An 18,706-nucleotide genomic window follows, 5' to 3' on the forward strand; every position below is an offset into this window, starting at 1 on the left:
TACCGCCCCCTCCCCCCCCCCGAAAATTTCAAGTGCCCCCCCCCCCCCCCCCGGAGAAAAAAGTCTGGAAGAAACACTGATGGACAGGTCCTCCTGATTGTTACTGTTTTATTTCTATCAATTTTTTAAGTCCTACTTTGGAGGCTTCTTCAGATAACCGATTCAGTTAGATTTAGGCTTGTTGTGTGTGAGATAGTAGGTAGATGCCATCGGCTAAATCGAGATCTTCCAGCCTTTCGGTGAAATTCCATATGATTCCTGTGACGTTGTCTGTAGTCTTCTGCATAAGTCCGTCGATTACCATAAAAAAATATCATTAGCGAAAGCATACATCACTGTTTCACTCCTGTCTTCACCGTGAAGGGGTTTGTTAGTTTTCCTCTGTTGATTACCTGACAGTCAGAACCTTCATATAATTTCTGTGTGATAGATACATTTTTGGGGTACACCACCAGTGTTTCTTCCAGACTTTTTTCTCGGGGGGGAGGGGGGTGGGTGGGGTGGGGGGGCACTTGATATTTTCGGGGGGGGGGGGGGGGGGGGGTCAACATCTGGGGGGGGGGGGGGACGGGACACACTAGTAAAAGTGTATGTTTACTATGTAAAATCCATCTCGTTCGGGGGGGGGGGGGCGGTAGACTTTCTTCGAGGGGGCTCTGCCCCCCCCCCCCGAAGAGGTGCCTCGAAGAAACTCTGTACACCACTTTGGCACATAAGCTTCCAGATACAATCTCTATTCACACTGTCAAAGCGCATTTTCGAAGTCTACACCGAGTCATATGTATTGGGGATTGCCACTTAAGTGACTGTTCAATAATGATGCGCAGCGTAGCAATGTGGTCAGTGCATGATCTGTCTAGTAAAAAAAACCAGCCTGTTCATGTCTACGTTTTTTGTCTTAGGCGTCTCTAAGTCTATCTAGGATAATTATAGTCAGCACCATACACGGGATTTTAAGAAGCATCATTTATCTCCAGTTGTTTCGTTGTGACAGGTCTCCTTTCTTTGACAGTTTTAGATTATCTCATCCACCCAAAGCTGGTTTAGAAAGTGTTGTAATATATCTGCGGCTATAGCTGGGCGCCTCTAGTGGAATGCCGCCCCCGGCCGGCCACTTTGCCAATTTTCATACTCTTAAATTTCCCTTACTATTTCTAGAGGGGTGGGGGGGGGGGGGGGACACTTATACTTAAATTTGATAAGCGATTTGCAGGTGGTAAATCGGGAATGGTTAATGAGAGAGGTTGGTTTAGTATCTCCCCATCGGTCTTTCTGTTCTGTGTCTCTTGTTAGGATCTTTTTTCTTTATCCTCCACCGGTTTGTTGGGGTTAATACTCAAGCCTGAGACGGTTCAGGGTCTCTTCATGTTTCCTTCTTGCCCTGCTGCTGTTTCTGCCTCCGCAGAAGGGGAGAGGGGGGGGGGCGGCGGCGACTAATTTTTACAGAGGAGGGGGTGGACACTGGTAACTATATTTTTTCTATATAAATTTTATCTCTTTCGGGGGTGGGGAAAGATGGTAGACGTTCTTGCCTGAAAGAACTCAATATTGTGTTCTAATGTTTATTTTCTCTTCACCGTCTTGGCATTGATTGGGTCATCTTCTGTTTTATCTCTCTCCTATCTTTCAACCTTGGCCCATGTCTCTGGTGTGATCAATTCTTTATGTTCATTTTTTTTCTTTCCCAATACATCAAATGCATGTTAACTTCCATAGTATCTGTATCCCTGCTGGCTAAGTGTTATATGCTGTAGATTATAACCAACCAGACATTGGCTAAGTGAATCCGCCCATGCGACAACTGGCGAACCAACATGCACACGCCTTTTAGATTAAGTCCAACTTGCTGTCTCAGGCTTTTTAAATTTAAATCTAAATTAATATAGTTTAATGCAGCAAATAAAATTTAAAAAAAAACAATGTGGGTAAACAAAGAAGGATGCGGAGGGCATGTTTTAATACATTGAACTTTTAATTACTTTTTGTATGCTGATAATTCATCCACTTTAACAAGTAATTTGAACAGAAAAAAATATATGCTGTACATTAGACACAGACAGATCACTTCCTGATAATTATGGCTTTTTTTTTAAACAGTATACAAGAAACTTGTTACAAATATATGTAGACAAATTTTAAAAATAATTTTTTAAATTTAAAATACAAATTATTTAAACTAGAAAAAAAAAAGTCACAAGGTGTTGACATTTATAAATAATAAGAAAAGAGCAACAGTTGAGGAAGCAATTTTTAACATATGTAATGCATAGATTAGGTTCTTGAAATAAGCAGGTACAAAATATTGCTAGCTTCCAGAGGTAAGAACAGAAATGTAAAACGTGAAGTTTTTTTTAAAAAAAACATTTTACATTTAAGTTCAACCTAACAAGCCTAAAACAAAAGTGCCAATAATTGTCTGCAATTAAAAAATATACATGATTTTTAAAAAAATTAAATAATTATATATACCAGGATTATTTTAATTCATACTTATTCTACAATATAATTATCTTTAGTATATCATAATCCTCTCCCATTATTTAAGCAAAACTAGATAGAAATTAAAATAGTTTTTTAATATGGACTGGAATCTGAATTTGAACTTGAGGGTTTGTCACTATACGCTCTACCATTCAACCATATCGTCCCATTTTAAAGAATTACTATATGTATTTTTTTTACATTCACACCAGCGAACCAAATTCAAGTATCTAACATAACAAATTAAATCATGTCACATTTTTCAAAGATCGTTTCTATAGCAAACTTTGTTTAATCAAACTAAATGGACACACATAACAGTAATGAATCAGATTTAAAGCTATTAAACATCCCTTTATCCTCATGTGACATATGCATGCAATAACAAGATTTTTTAATGGACTTATAATGCATACAATATAAAAGTGAGGTCAGATTACCTTTCTATCAAACTAGAATGTAACTTTAAAGTTTTACGGAAAATATTAAGGGAACAAAAAAAAATCTGAGACATTTAGGTTAAATAAATATGGCAGTGATTTAAAAAAAAATATAGTTATTGTATTATCTTAAAGTGAATTATTGTGTAGTTTATCTAGTAATTGTAAACAAAAAAACAAAGCAGCAATTAAAAATTGTTAAGTTAAATTTGACCATAGATTTATGTCATGATGAAGATGTGGTACAGTTCAATGATAATTCAAGTACTGGATGCTTAGATTTTTATAACTTCAGACTACTTTCTTTGGGGAGGTGTGGTGTGTGTTGCATTAGTTACAAACTGTGTAGGCCACTATTATATATAGGTAATGTAAAGCGCTCATCTAAATCAGACTAGGTGTCCACATAGAGGTACATTAAATGAGGGGAAAAACAAATATATACAGCTTATTCTCTAACTATGCCTTTTCATTTGTCCTTGTAATCGATTTTTGAAATTATAATTAGACTTAATGGACACCATACATGTTAGATCTACTCAATAATTCCAGTATTATATATAATAAACAAACTATTTGTTAAAAGAAGTGGAATTATAGAATTTGAATTGTAGAATTATATAGAACCCAGATGTATAAGATACACAAAATTTGTATATTAACTTTCTAGTTTAAAAAAAACAAACTAATAACATTCAGGTAATTATAGCTAATATTCGAAGAAATAATAAATCAGGCTTTTTAACTATCAAATTCCACAAAATATGCTATAATTAATAAAGTTTGTGTAAAGACTGAATCGTACCTTAGAAATTTCCTAAAGAAAATATATCTAAATTAAACGAACAAAAACATTAATTGGGTATTGATTTGCTAAGGTGGAGCTTGTTTATACAAAGGTCCAAAATACAGCATGTACAATTAAGGATAAAGTTGTTTTTAAAAGTGATATCTAGTGTAAGATTTAAATACTTGTAAATTAAAAGCTTTCAAAAAACTTTTTTAACAGGTTTTATAAGTAAAATGTTTTTAAGGTCATAACTTTTGATCACTTATACTTGAAACATAAAACGATTAACATGATGACTAGCTTTCTGGCTACTTTTTAAAGATCACATTAAAAAAAAAACTTAGATCAGTAAAAATTAAACTAACTTCCTCAAATTCATAACAAAAATTTCTACAAGTAAAACTAATTAAAAAGTACTTAAATAATAAAACATCAACAAACTACAAGCGAGGCAGTGGTTAACAAACTTAAATACAGAAAACAAACAAAAATACACAGTATAGTCCTTTGTGTATCAGTTAAATAAACTCAAAAATCCACTTCCCAGAAAAAAAAGATGCCAAGTCCTATTGATTAATTTTAAACGTGTCAATATATTGACAAAACTATCATACATTCTTGACATGAAGAAATTAACTAAGCAACCACTATACACAAATTCACTTGAAAAATAACATGTAATTGACTAAGTGCAACATTAAAACTTGAATCAACGATGAAAGATACTTTGGGATATTGGCAATAGTGTAGCATTCTAGCTGAAGCTCATTTACCTGTAGAGTAAAAGAGAAAAGTTTAACTACAATGCTCAACACAAGTAGAATTTTAAATATTCTTACAGTAAATATTAGTGGTCCAGGTTTTGAGAGAATGAAATCACAGATTATAATCAAGATTATTAAAAGAATTTTTTAAAAAAAGCTCCCTCTTCAGACTAAATATTCATAAGGCAGATGAAGAAGAGTTCATTTGTTTCTAGACCTTGATTTATGAAGGAATGGTGTGGTCAGCACTATGCCCAGCTGATTTTACTTTTCCCAGTGCAAGTCTGGTGGACTTAGGGGCTTCAGACAGTCTGGATGGGGAGCTGAACGCTCTACCATTCAACCATTATGCCCCCATAATAAAGATTTTAAAAAACAAAATTGTTTAGTTAATGTGAAACTTACCTTAAAAGACAAAATAGTTTAGTTAATGTGAAACTTACCTAACTGCTTGGTAGCATCCATATTCTTTTTGCCTGAAAGGAAAAAAAGATAATTTAAAAAGTGTTAAGTGAAAATATGCCATTAAATCTTTGAATTAATTAAAAAAGTTCTGGAAACAGCAAAAAGAAAGAAATAAAGATGTAAAAAATGAAGCTGTTTGTTAAGATAATAATAGAATTGTTAGCAAATTAAAATTCCTTTATTAAAAGTTATTAAAATAAATCATAACTATAAAAATATTTAGAATACTCTGGTGAGAATGTATTTAAAAAAAAAACAACAACTAAGTACTGAGGGGTTCAGGCAAAGCAAGAAAAAAGAAAAATCATGCTTGCAAAATAATTTTAGCCTTAATTTTATTATTTTGAATTTTATGAATAAATCAACTTAAATTTCAACAGAACTTTTAAAATGTTAAACTCAAACATTTTAGTTTGAATATGTTTTCAGAAAGAACTGTGAATGAAATTAGTAAAAAGTTTACCAGCATAAAAATAAACGAAAGTTTTTCAAGTTTACTAAGAGCATGCCAAAGAATAAAATAAAAGGTAATACACCATGAGTGAAGTAATGTTATAAACTGAAACATTGCTTCATTCGATGTCTGAACAAATAAAAGAACTATAAAAGAGAAAACAAAAGGGTTTAACATCTTACGACACATTTTTTATTTCACTAAATGCTGTTTGTTTAAAAAAAGAAATTTTAAATTCCATTCATTATTAGTATTACACATGCTTCCCCCTTGAACAGATTAGTTTAATGATAAATAAAACAAAAGGGATAAGCAACAAAATTCTGTGAGAAAAGATTTTAATATGAGAAAAACCAGGTTGTATACTATGTTTAATATCACAACCATGCATTAAACATTCAGGGTAAATTATTCCTTTACTTTCAGCCTTGAATACCAGTTAGACATTTCATTGATTTATTTGCATGAAAATATTTTTTATGTTGGCTGAACAGGAAAATGTTAACAAAAAATAACAAAATAAATCATTTTTTTCCCCTCCAAAACTTTGGTGAACACTAAGTCAGTTCCCCAGGGCTTTTACACTTTTCAAATAAAGATATAGTAGTTTTTTTTATTGCTAATTACATTTTTACTTAGTCTTTTCTTGTTTTTTAAATAAGCAGCCAATTTGTGTTTTTTCAAAATAAATTGTATTATAAGGAATGGAAAATCTTTTGTTGTATTTACTTTGTTTCCTACAAGATTCATACTGAGTACACCACAAATGGCAGTTATGAAAATAATTTACATTTATAGCAATAAATGAATGTACAATTTAAATATAACATATATTACATTAACACCAGCAGTGTTTATCTTAAAGAACTCAAATAAATATTTACTTTGACATTATATAACTTTTTCATACAATGTATGAAAATAGATGTTTCTTATCCCATTTTTAACAAACTATCTATTTTTTTTTTTTTTTTAATTTTTCTAATTTCATGGTTTTCTTGAATTTTATAAAAATTGGTAAAATCCTATTTCTGCAATGTCTTCAGTTGAAGAATATGTTATTTTTTTTTTTGTCATTTCACAGTCAGCTTTCTTATATAGATAGAACCAGTGGGCCACAATGAATGATTTATATTACAGATGTACTACATCATCAATAGCTTGATCTCACCAAGTGACACTGAAGGTGGAGCTGAGTTCAACATATTTTGAACAGAAACTTGTCCAGGAAATGTTTGAGTTTCCAGAGACTTGTCTGTTGAATGCTCGGCATACTTGAGAGAATAAGGGTACTGTGGCAACGAATGGTTTAGCATTTGATCGACTGGAAACAAGCAATCCCCTGCTGGGCTGGCAATATGCTGGTGATCTCTTGTTGCGGTGGTGACCTTAGGGTCAGCAGTAAACTTGGCCATTATGTCATTACATTTTGAATCTAGCACCATGTTGGCTGCTGTTCTATGAACTGACTGCCCTTGAGAGACATTTTGTTTGTAAATAGCTTTCCCAGACGGTTTATCCACACAATTTATTTTTATAGGAGCAGTCGCCCGTGTTTGTGGTGCATAGCTGCCTGGCGATTTAAAAGTCTGAAATGGTTTTTTAAAAATGAGAGATTCTCTGTAATATTCTGCAGTTACATCTGACCGTTGCTGAGGTTCCATCTTCTTGCTTTGGATCATGTATGTTGAGAACTCATTACCACCTGTAACATGTTTTGAGTCAGCCGCTGTTGTTTCAGTGTAAACGCCTACGGTTTCTGTTACTTCAAATTCCTTTTTGGACAGGCTTTTATCACCAGGTGACTTGCCGCCCCACTCTCTGGCCGAGTACTGGACACCAAAGCTATCACAATCCCTACCCAGTATCACGCTATGCTGTTTTGGTTGAACAGGTCTGTCAAGTTTCTCACACGACTGGACAGGGAGTGCTTGTATCGGAGAGGGGATGATACTTTTGGAAGTGACCACTGCACTGGTACTTTGGCTATCACTCACTTCAGAGTGCATCCCCCTGATCTGGGCAGGCTTCACTCCTGCAAGCAGAGATTTCAGAATTTAGGTGCCAGTAATGACTCCCCCCATGGCCAGGCAGATGATGGTGGTGGGTACAATGAGTGACAACCCAATATGAGATTGTAATGAGAGTGCCACAGTTTTCAAGATGTCCCCCTTTCATTCAGTACTGGAGGTGCAGGGTCTGATGATGAGGTGTGTTAGAGCACAGAGCAAGCTAATTACAATTTTAACGGTTTATCAATCAATCAATTCACATCAACAAAGTCATAGTAAAATCTTCGGTAAAAAAAAAAATGATGATGGATTGCAGAAGTAAATCAGAGACCATGAAATTTTGTCTAGTACACCAAAACTGAGCATGCTTTTGCTAACTTTTGTAAAAAAACAACAAATAACATTAAAAAAAAAACAATGATAAAACATTTTAAAAAACAAAAACTTAACACCAATACAAAGCTACAACAGTACAGGAGCTGACCACAGTGCTTGACTATTACTTACACAGACATAACTTTTGAGAATTTTTGTTCCACTTGTACTTAATCTAACCCTGAAAGAAACACCTCTCCTTGTGCAAGAATTTGTTTTATATCACATGTTTACAAAAAGAATAGAAGCTTTGAATATACAGGTAGAAATTGGATAAATAATTTGGGAGGGTCCAGGAATAAGACTTGGGTTAAAAAAATAAAATAAAAATGACCCACCTTGAAAACCTGGGTTTGAAGAATTGGTATAGCTAAGCGCCATTGCCAAATTCTTTAATGCCTGGCCCTCCATGGCTTCTTGATTACGAATTTGTGACTGTATCTGCTCGTAAAGTGATAACGAAGGTTGCTCTGGGGATATTGGAGACCTCTGTGGAGATGGGGTGCTACCTCTAGAAACTGACACCATAGGACTGTTTAACAAACCTGTTTCATTATGAGCTGACGGTCTAGGTAACGTTGACTGTGCTTTTTGTGGAGGGGACGGCTGCCTTATTGTTCCGTAAGTTTGTTTGCTTTTGGCATTAGGTTGTACATTAGGTGTACCAGGTCCTAATGCCCGCATAAATGGCATGTTAGGGCCATGAATGCTGCTGGAAGTTCCTATAACAGTACAAGACTGAATTTGTTGGCTAGTTGAGCCTGACCACTTGTGGGCCGGCGAAGGGCCGTTACTGCTGGGGACAGTACTTCTTTGCTGCATGTCCTGTTTGGAAGACATAGGATACGGGTAGGACATTGAACTTTGTTTCTGTTGAGGTGACGTCTGGTACGATGACCCCATGTTTGAGACTTGGGCGCGCTTTTTATTTGAGCTAGTTGACTGGTCTAATTTAGCGCAAACGGTGTTGATAAATTTGGTTTGTTTCTCCTGGTGCACCAGCAACTGTCTACTTTTGTCGCTAGATCCACCTACAGTGCTAGGGGATATCACTGGAACTCTACCTATTAATCCTGCAGGACTAGATGTTTTTCCCTGAGGGACAACAGAGTTAACATTGCTCCACGAAGCATTAGGAATGTCCTTGTTCACAACCACGGATGAGGATGATCTGGCTGCTGCCTTCTGCTGTTGAGCATTCACAACTTTCTGTTCCTGAGATGATTTTTGCTGTGGGCTGGCAAGCTGCTGCTGCTCAAATGTCAAGGCTGGCTGCAGGGGCACAGCTTTAGCTGGCTGCTGGCCCAGAATGCTTTGCTTGGGTGTCTGTGGCGAGGAGATGGATGCAGTGGTGTCAGACCTGGAGTAAGCACCGGCAAAGCTTTCAAATGCTGTCATAAATGTACGAGTACTGTTGGCTGAGGTCTGAAATTAGGAATAGAGATAAACATTAAACATTATCAAATTAGAAAGAAATACCTTTTAAAAAAGCTAGTTCCTGAAAGCTAGTTCCTAAAAGACTAATAAAATGCGAATAAAATTTTAAGAATTTTATTTTGAATAAAAAATTTAATTTTTGTTTTAAGAACATTTAACTGAATTCAATAAAAGAATTGACTTCTAACAACATTTAAAAAAAAAAGCTCTATAATTTAAAAATATGACAAGTAATATCGAGCTGGATTATGTAGATAGGATTAAATACTAAAACTGACAGGGCTATTATCTGCACCCCCTGGTGTTGAGCTGGACACTGGTGGTGACAGCCCTTGGTGAGATGACCTGGAGATGACTGGTGTTTTCTGGACAGATGGTGACGTTGGTGTCACTGAAGGAACAGCCGACTCGGCTTTTTGACTCCACTTTGATGACGAATTATTCAAGTTGTCGTTTGGTTTTTGTGACATGGACGTTGAAGTTGGTGTAGCTAGCGCTGTCCAGGGTGTGTTCGCTTGCTTATTTATTCTACTACCTGCAGATGTGTCAGCATTAGAGGGTTGTGATATTTTGGGTGATGAATTATAAGTGGAAACTGTTGACAAAGGTTTGACATCCACGTTAGGCAAATTGACCACAACAGTGTCTGTCTTTTCATCTGTTATTTCTATAACATCCTCTGTTTTAGATACATGGGCTCGGACAGTGTCTTGGTTTGACTGCTCAGGAGTTGGAGAAGATGCTTTGACCAGGGAAACATTTTTCTTTTGTTTGGGTCTAATAAAGAAAATAATAATGACATGATTATGTTTAAAAAATGTATCGAGGAAAATAAAGAAAAAGTATGAATAGTTATAGTTGAAATAATTGCTCAAATGTTCCGAGATAGTGATAAAATAATACAACTATTTATAATTATGTAATTAATTTCTCTACTTCAAAAGATAAAAAACAAAGTAAACAGTAAAAAGGATAGTCACAATTTGAACTTACTCTTTATTTAATACTTTGGTCATGTCTTCATGTGCAGCTCTACTCTCTTTGAATAACATTCTGGAAGTATATAATAATCATATATATACACACATCCTAGAAGTATATAATAATCATATATGTACACACACCCTAGAGGTATATAATAATCATATATATACACACACACCCTAGAAGTATATAATAATCACATATATACACACACACCCTAGAAGTATATAATAATCATATATATACACACACACATTGTAGAAGTATATAATAATCATATATATACACACACACACATCCTAGAAGTATATAATACACATATATATACACACATAACTTTCTGGGACAGTTTGTTATTTTGTACCTATTAACAATTTTGAATTTCTCAGTCAGTTTTAAAGCAATTTTAAGACTGATTTTAAATGGTGAAAACTGTTCTGGTATGGGACCAGTATTCCCAGGGTTATTTTATAGAGTTGCACCAAGCATATTAGTTTGCTTTTTTCTTAGATAAAATAAATACTTTTAAGTTAGATTTAACAGAAAAGTGTTAACCATAAATCCATGTACATTGGAGTACAAAAACATCCCAATATTGATACACTAGATCCCTTAATTTTTTTAAAAACTAAAGCTGAAAATAGCTTGATGCTTCAAAGCAACTTCTAAATAGAAATAAAATGTTTAAATTAAATCTACTTTTGAAGTGAGAATCAGAACTTTTATGCTAAATCAAAATTTTCCAATACCTTGTCTGCATCCAACCCTGAGGCCAGATGGGCTTAATATCTGTGTCGAGATAGGCCCTGATAAAATCTTCAGCTGTCTGATTTCTTGATTTGCACAGGTTATATGATTTCATTTTGGTTGCCACAATGTCAAGTAGTAAATCTCTGAAAAAATGTGTTGACCATAAGACAAAAATAAAAACATTTTAAAATTCATAAGTCCATGTAGGATAAAGAGTAATAGTTAAGATCAATGGAAAAAAATAAAGAGTTCAAAATTGCTAATCTAACCTGATCTCCTCAGTCCATTGAAATTTCCTGCGTGGGCCCCTTGGTTTTTTCTTATTATCAGACTTCTCTTCTTCATCACTTTCAGTAGATCCTTCTTCTTTGACTGTTTCAGGGTTTTCATCTTTCAGCTCAGCTTCTAGCCTGTGCTCAATAAAGTGACTAACTTAATGTAATGCTCTTAAATTTTTTTTTTTAGTGTTCCTAGAATTATCAATATAAGAAGTAGGATTTTGCTGTTTTTAATGTTAATCAACAATGTTAAATTACTTGCAGGTTAAAACAACAGTTGACTAAATGAAATTGTGTAGAAACATGGCTTACTTACTGACAATTTACAGGTTAAAACGACAGGGATATCTTAAATAATAAAAAAAAATAAAAACAACATAAGGCCTAACTTACTTTGCTTTAGCAACATCTTGTTCATGTTGCTCTACTAATCCTGGCATCTCCCTCATTATGGCTGCAAGGAAATTTGTAAAAAAAAAATTACAACCACCATTTTACTACATAGTTTATTATACTATTTACAAATTACTAACTGTTCTATTTGGAAAATGTTTATCCTGTAATTATTTAATTGATTTTTAAAAGTATTTGTATTTACTTAAATTTTTTTTTTAATTCATCCAATAAATAGTAGAAAATACATTGCAGTAGTAGTAATGTGATTTAAAAAAGAATGAACATTTTACATGAAAGATTAATTTTCTTGTTATAACTCTGAAAAATAAAATAATTTGATAAATATTTTAATTAAAAAAATCTTTTTTTTTAAAACTTATAATTTAATTTTAATATATGTAGCATAGCTGAAAAAGTGTAAAATTTGTTTAGCATTACCGTCCCTGAGTCTTTGCAAAGGTATCTTGAGTGGCACTTCCTGTTGTGACTCCCTGAGTTTCTTAGCCCTGCGCAGCAAAGCATGCTTGCCACATGGTAGATGTTCACCGAGATGATTGTAAATACTAGTTCTACTGCCCCACTGAAGGTTTTTAGAGCCTAGTTCAATACTATGTTAGAAAGAAAAAAAATATATGTTGACACACAGTTATTAAATCAGACAAGAAATCAATATTAAAAAATGCAAAGCTTCACTTACTCTAATAAAAGTTTATTAACATATGTAGAGAAAAACTTGGATTTTCCTTCCTTGCTTTCTCTTGCTGCCTAAAAAAAAAATCAGTTCATTGAATTATTTCAATTCAATTATTAAACAGTGCATTGAAGAAAAGTTTTAAACATTGATAACAACTTACAAAATAGGTTAACATAATCCCAAAAATTTGATCACAGCATCAACCCTTACCTTTTTAATATTTTCAATAGCTTCAGCAAGATCGGGAGGTAACTGTGATGGCAACTGAGTATTTTTGTCTGTTGACTGCTGATCTCCCTTGACTTCCTCTCCACCAGACTTGCTGGAAGAGTCCTCTTTTACACCCTGTAGTATGGCATTGAATGTTTCCTGCAAGAAATTTTGTCTTCACATTTATGATGATCAAAAATTGAAATAAAAAAATCTCACATATTAAAAAAAAACTATCATAAAAAAGCCACTTTTAAATGGACATATGAAGCTAATTATTTACTGTTCTTTAAAACCAGGTAAAAATTGAAAATGTTCTTTATCATATTTCTCAATACATATAATACAATCACATCATATATAAGGCTACGGAATTAAGAGTAATAAACATGTTTTAAAGAAATTAAGGAATTAGCAAAACGCAAGGCCATGAATTAACATCCTTACTTCTAAAGAGTGTTTAAAATCTTTCAACTGGGGATCATTATCCAAATTAATAACCTCAGCGGAACCATTGGTGGCAGGGGTGTTCAAAACAGGTGTCATGGGTGTGGCCACTACTGGAACAGCTGGTGTTGCAGGTACAGGTGTTTGACATTCATCAACTTTCTGAGGGGACGAGCTGCCACTGACCTTTTTACTAAAAAGGTAAATCATCAGTTACAGCTGTTAGTAATGAAAAGTTTAATCTAAAACACAATACCTATTAAGATATAAAGTGCTATCAATGTTAAAAAAAAAAAGTAAAGTTCTTATTCGAGTGTAAATGTTCATGGGGCAATTGAAGTAGTTCACCTGTCTCACTTTAAATGTTAAAAGGAGGCATTTTTGCAATTTTCACTATTCCTAATCTCTGGCTTTTGCTATAATACTTGATCCTATTCTAAATCACTACCACCAATAGCAATAATAGTTGAATAGACTTTTTAATAAGTCTCTTTTATTAACATTTTATGGTAAATGCTTTAAAAACACATACTTAACTTACCTAATTTTAAAGCTGTATTAAAATATTATTATAGAAACTATTAAAATCTTACAGTTTTAATTTTTCAAGGTTCTTTTTCTTCTTCTTTTTAATCACAATCTCTCCATCAGGGCCGGCAAGCAGCTTCTTTTTCTTCTTTTCACCTTCTTTGCTCTCCAAAAGCTTTTTACGCTGTAGAACAGGATTTTGTTCCTTTTTTTAAGGGAGTAGATGGTGATAATAACAAAAATGCAACATATCAGTTAGCCACTGACGGCAATGACAAACTGAGAGTAAGATGCTTCACAGAAATGTATTTTGACTTTGCCTTAGATTGCTCTAGAGGCCCAAATTTAAAAGATTACTAAATGAAGATTAGATGACTTGTCTGGTAGGTGTGGATTATTGTCAGACTACATATTTCAGTCATTTTCATTAAGTCCACTCAAGTTTAAAAAAATATTATCCCAACACTGACCATACAAGTCCATTTTAAGTTTTAATTAAGAAACAAAAGTATAGGCCCTACACCAGAAAACAAATGGAATTATATGCATTACTTCACAACAGCAAGCATTATACTTTCCTGAAAGAAGCTTTAGTTACAAACTATATTTGCATGGTGTAGTAATGTGATATTACTATGATTAACAAAGGTGTGTATTGCAGTATTTTAACCCTGCACTTTTAAGTACAGTAGCCATGCTATCCACCCCCCCCCCCCCCCATTTCACAGACACCCGTGATGTTTACCTTCATTGCTTTGAACTTCTTAGACAATGCTTCACCTGTCTCCTCTACAGCATCCTCACCCCCACTGTCAGAATCCAAGACTCTCTGCGTTAAAGTTAAATAGGGATTAATTAAGCAAATTATAGTTAGTCTTTTAGTGCCATTTTTTAAATAAAATAATTATAATTTTTTATTCTAGACTGTAGACTGTAAAAATATATTATTAACTTAAATAAACCAACATAAAAGAGTAATTTTAAAAAAACAACCCCAAGGCAGCCAAAAATGGAATTGTGAGAGAACTTTTTTTAAAAATTCCAAACAGGCAGAAATCAAGCAAAAATAAATACACATTGAATGAATTGTTAAAAAATGAAAATAAATAACAACAAATACCTTTTTCTTTTTCTTCATAGGCTTAGGGCTGCTGAATTCATCTATAGAATCATCATTGAGAGATTTGAAGTCCAATTTGCCCTGGTTGATGTAGAAACCTCCATGTTTGGTAGTCAATGAGTATGGGACAACTTCATCATACTGGAAAAGAAATTACAATGTAAAATAGATATGCTAACAATAATATACATGAAACAATATATAATTTATATAAAACATATTGAAACAAAGATTATATATTTTTATCATCTTTTTTCTGTTCGTGCATAAGTCACACGAGGCAGGTGGAGTGGAGTAGAGTTCTGATTTAATGACCTCAGAATACAGGGGGGATAGTGTGTGCCCAGCCACCTTAGTTTTCTTTACTTGAGTTAGGTACCCATTGGAGCTGAAATTTAGCCAGGGATCCTATCTCTGGAATACTCATGTTAGCGCTCTTATGCTCTACCATCCTACCTTGCCATCCCCTTATATATTTTACTAAGTGAAACTCCATGTTAGAAAAATCTTACAAATTCTGTGTTGTCAATAAATGAATCGTCTTCGTTATAGCCATCTCCCAAATCATAAAAATCATCCATTTCTTGGGTCCGATGCTTTTTTCCAGATTGCATGGCCTTGGGTCCCTTTAATCATAAAAAGACAAACATATAGGATACATGGTTAAACACACACATACATATAATCCCCATTCAACTTAAAAATATAAATGATTAAAGCTCCTATTAATAAACAGCATTGCTTTTTGCTACTCACATATTTAGCTTCAAATTTCTGAGCAATAGCAGCAACATTAACATCATCTGATTCATCAAACAAGTCTCCTCCATTGGAATGCTGGAGAAAGAATTTTTTTTTTAAGTACTTGTTGTGTCGTTGTCCCCCCCCCCCCCCCCCCAAAACCAGCTTTGAACTTGTTGAACATTAAACAGAAATGTTAAAACATTGTGTAGCTTTTTTTCCCATCTATATCAATGGGTTTATCCTGAAATAAACACCAACATTCCCCAGTGCAGCATATTGTATGTCATCTTTTGACGTAAGAGAAGTGCTACAAAAGTAGATTAAGAATATGACTTGTGTTAGCATAGGCATAGAGACAGCAAGTGACATTAAATTACTTGTACCTTTGATACATATTTTTTAAGGTGGGGAAGTGGAGGAAGAAGGGTAGGGAAAAACCATATTTTTCTACAGTAAAGACTTCATCTCATCCTTATTGTAGAAGTTATAATAAGAAAGGTAGCATATTTTGTAACCTTAACATGTAAGTGACCCAAATATATACGGGTATGTTTATAATCTAACTAGCAGTAGCATACACACATACACTGATCAAGCTGTTTTCCAGTCCTACACACCAAACTAATTCAACTATATGTGGGGGCTTCATTAATGAGTTACCTCGTTTCCCATTGTTATTTTTCTACTAAGCCCTTTTTCTAGATGGTAGTTGTTTCATTTTCAATTTCATCCACAGAAAATATGTTATGCAATATTTTCCATGACGACCCCCCACCCCCTCCAACCCAAAAAAAATCACATTTATGATTTGAGCCTTAACATCATATTTTTATAGCTACGGTATTAACTGAATACGAAACATGACCCTCCCCCCCCCCCCCCCATCAGTATTAAATATCTCAACAAAACGTAACATCTTTTATTCTTGAGTAACTTTAATTTTTATCTCTAGCCTTTTAAAAACAAAAAAGTCATTTATATCCAGAAATCTAAGGTCAACTTGCAACATTTAGATCTATTTCGTTTTAAACTTTTTCTTTTGTTTACTTTGGTGGTGTACGTGTTTCGAATTCGATTTTAAGTACAAGTAAACAAAATTCAACGCTACAGAAATTCTAGTAAAAAGCGCTCTGAATAAAACTGCACAAAGTCCAAACCCGCCGCACGACGGTGCGTTTACATTTACATAAGCCGAAGATAGGCGCGAGGCTAAGCGAGCGAGAAAACATGGCGGGCCGTAGCGCCAACGCTCAGCTGACACAAAACGAAAATGGCGCAGAGAAAAAAAAGCCCGACACGACCTCTCTAGCACATGACCCGCAACAGATAAATCAATCACAGATATATCGATGCTCGTCATGGTCATCGGCGCGTGACGCAACGAACGTGAGGAGCCTCGAACCGCACGCCTCCTCGCTCGCCAGTCTACCCGCTACCAGCACGACTGTCTGTCTGCTACGCCACACACCGCGATGGCTAATCTCGGCGCGTGACCCACTTTTAGTACACCCTCTCCCAAAATAATACTTAATCAGCTGTGCGCGTGAACCCAATAAATCAATAAACAAGTATGATTTTCGGAATACTTAATTTTCCTCAATATTTAAACTAATAAAAAGATACATTAATTTCTGGCTTTGATAAAATTGTTTTCAAGAAATGCGTTGTGACCCTAAAAATTACTAACGGAATACTGATAAAAAAGTTAACAAATACAGGCGAAGATCGAACGAACAGTTGCCTAGCTTAACTATCCTCAAGATCACACACGTCAGATAAAAACCGGTGTGTTGTCCTTGGTGTGTGCTTCATCAGTGTTGCTATAGCAACTTTTTGAAAAGATGAGGTCGGGTGGAATGTGTCGTGCTTCGGGACTCGAACCATAACTTACTGAAACTCCCTAGATTTTCTTCGCTAAACTCGGTTCACTGTAATGTCGCTAACACAAGCAAACCAGAGGTCTATTTTTATTTCTAACGCGCTGAACATTTGGAGGTAGAATAAATGCCTTTCAGCGTGTCATACTATGCAGTTATACTCCACTAGCCTATACAGAATGGCGTACAGAAGGAGAAATGTAAGAGAATGAAGTATGATGGTAATGAGGAAAGAAAAGATTCAAAATAAATTGAAAAAGCTAATTTGAAAAGTTGCACATACAGATTCTAATTCAAAATAAAACGTATGGGTAGAACGGTGAATTTTGATAACGAAACTAATAAGAACATTTAGAGCTGAGTTTCATAACATAAGTGGGAATGTTTAATTGCTTTGCAATCTTTGGGAGTAAAATAAATGTCAGGTTCAAAATGGCGTGGTAGTGGTCTGGCCATTTTGTATGCCACGATTGAGGCTGTGGTTGTGGTAGCTGTTGTACTGATATTCAGAACAAGGCAGGGTTGGTGCAGAAAGAAAACGGCATGTATTACACATAAAACATTGAGTGAAATTAGTGACAGACAGTGGAGGTTTCCCAACAATACATAAAGAAAAAGTTCCCCAAAACAATGAAGATTGACTTTAAATATTGGAATATAGATATATTTACAACTTTTTACATTTATTTAAGTTTTAATTAACTTACCCTAAGATTTTTTGCTAACTCCGCAAACGAGTATTCTGGACATATTTTTGCATTGGATTCCCCAAGTGACAGTTCAAACCTGTAAGTTCTTTTTTTAGTATCAACTTTTTTGTCCTTTTGAGATGCCTCAACTGTAGTCAGGTTCACTCTTTTTATTTCCGACATGATGAATTCATTTTTTATCCCACCTTTAACAAGAATTTAGTTTATTTGTAATCCGTCTCTATGCTATGAGGCTAAATCTACCGCCATTTTGCGTAGTAACGACAAGAGCGTATCACCTTCCGGAAAGGGGTATCCTCGGTGAGTCCATCTTAAAGGGGAGAAAAATCTTTGGACTAAAAATAAACTTTATTTGTTTTTTTAGAAAATATCAACTTGATTAGCTTTATATATAAGTTAAAATATTCAAATTAGATCTAAGGTAAATAAAGCGATTGATTTATAAATAACAATTTAAAGTTCAGTAAGGCAACCTCATATTTATGAAGCTGCACAACCTATTCTAAATTAAACATTAAAAAGTTACAGTGACCCAGGAATCCCCCTTGTAATGTTTATAAATTGAAAAGGGCTAATCATATGTTTGATTCGACATTTGAATAAAAAAATAGGTAAAGATCTTAAAAAATTGAATCAAACAATTGATTGTTTAAAAACAACAGTATTTGTTCACGCTACGGATGTTATTAAACACGTTTACTATATAGACTATTATAGTTCTAGTATTCTAGATTGTCAAGGATAGACCTA

At 34.2% G+C, this 18,706-nt stretch overlaps 2 protein-coding genes across 2 annotated transcripts; both read right to left on the reverse strand.

The window, feature by feature from the left end:
* Positions 1 to 1,970: 1,970 nt before the first annotated feature.
* On the reverse strand, positions 1,971 to 11,093 carry LOC131938909 (ubinuclein-2). Its single transcript, XM_059297134.1, has 7 exons — positions 10,952 to 11,093; positions 10,212 to 10,271; positions 9,497 to 9,995; positions 8,120 to 9,206; positions 6,566 to 7,429; positions 4,919 to 4,951; positions 1,971 to 4,484 (listed from the first exon to the last, which is right to left on the reverse strand). Exons 1-7 carry the CDS (start codon positions 11,062 to 11,064, stop codon positions 4,477 to 4,479), a joined length of 2,664 nt encoding a protein of 887 aa, XP_059153117.1. The 5' UTR covers positions 11,065 to 11,093; the 3' UTR covers positions 1,971 to 4,476.
* A 118-nt stretch (positions 11,094 to 11,211) lies between these two features.
* On the reverse strand, positions 11,212 to 18,203 carry LOC131938899 (ubinuclein-1-like). The gene is made up of 12 exons (XM_059297122.1): positions 17,954 to 18,203; positions 15,382 to 15,462; positions 15,138 to 15,251; positions 14,626 to 14,766; positions 14,251 to 14,334; positions 13,571 to 13,710; positions 12,978 to 13,170; positions 12,531 to 12,689; positions 12,324 to 12,391; positions 12,065 to 12,234; positions 11,624 to 11,684; positions 11,212 to 11,362 (listed from the first exon to the last, which is right to left on the reverse strand). The coding sequence occupies exons 1-12, from the start codon at positions 18,116 to 18,118 to the stop codon at positions 11,212 to 11,214; spliced, it is 1,527 nt and encodes a 508-aa protein (XP_059153105.1). The 5' UTR covers positions 18,119 to 18,203.
* Between the last annotated feature and the right edge of the window lie 503 nt (positions 18,204 to 18,706).

Source organism: Physella acuta, unplaced genomic scaffold (assembly GCF_028476545.2).
Source record: "Physella acuta isolate Inbredline_101_S28 unplaced genomic scaffold, ASM2847654v3 ptg000259l, whole genome shotgun sequence".
In the NCBI taxonomy this organism is placed as follows: Eukaryota; Metazoa; Mollusca; class Gastropoda; family Physidae; genus Physella; species Physella acuta.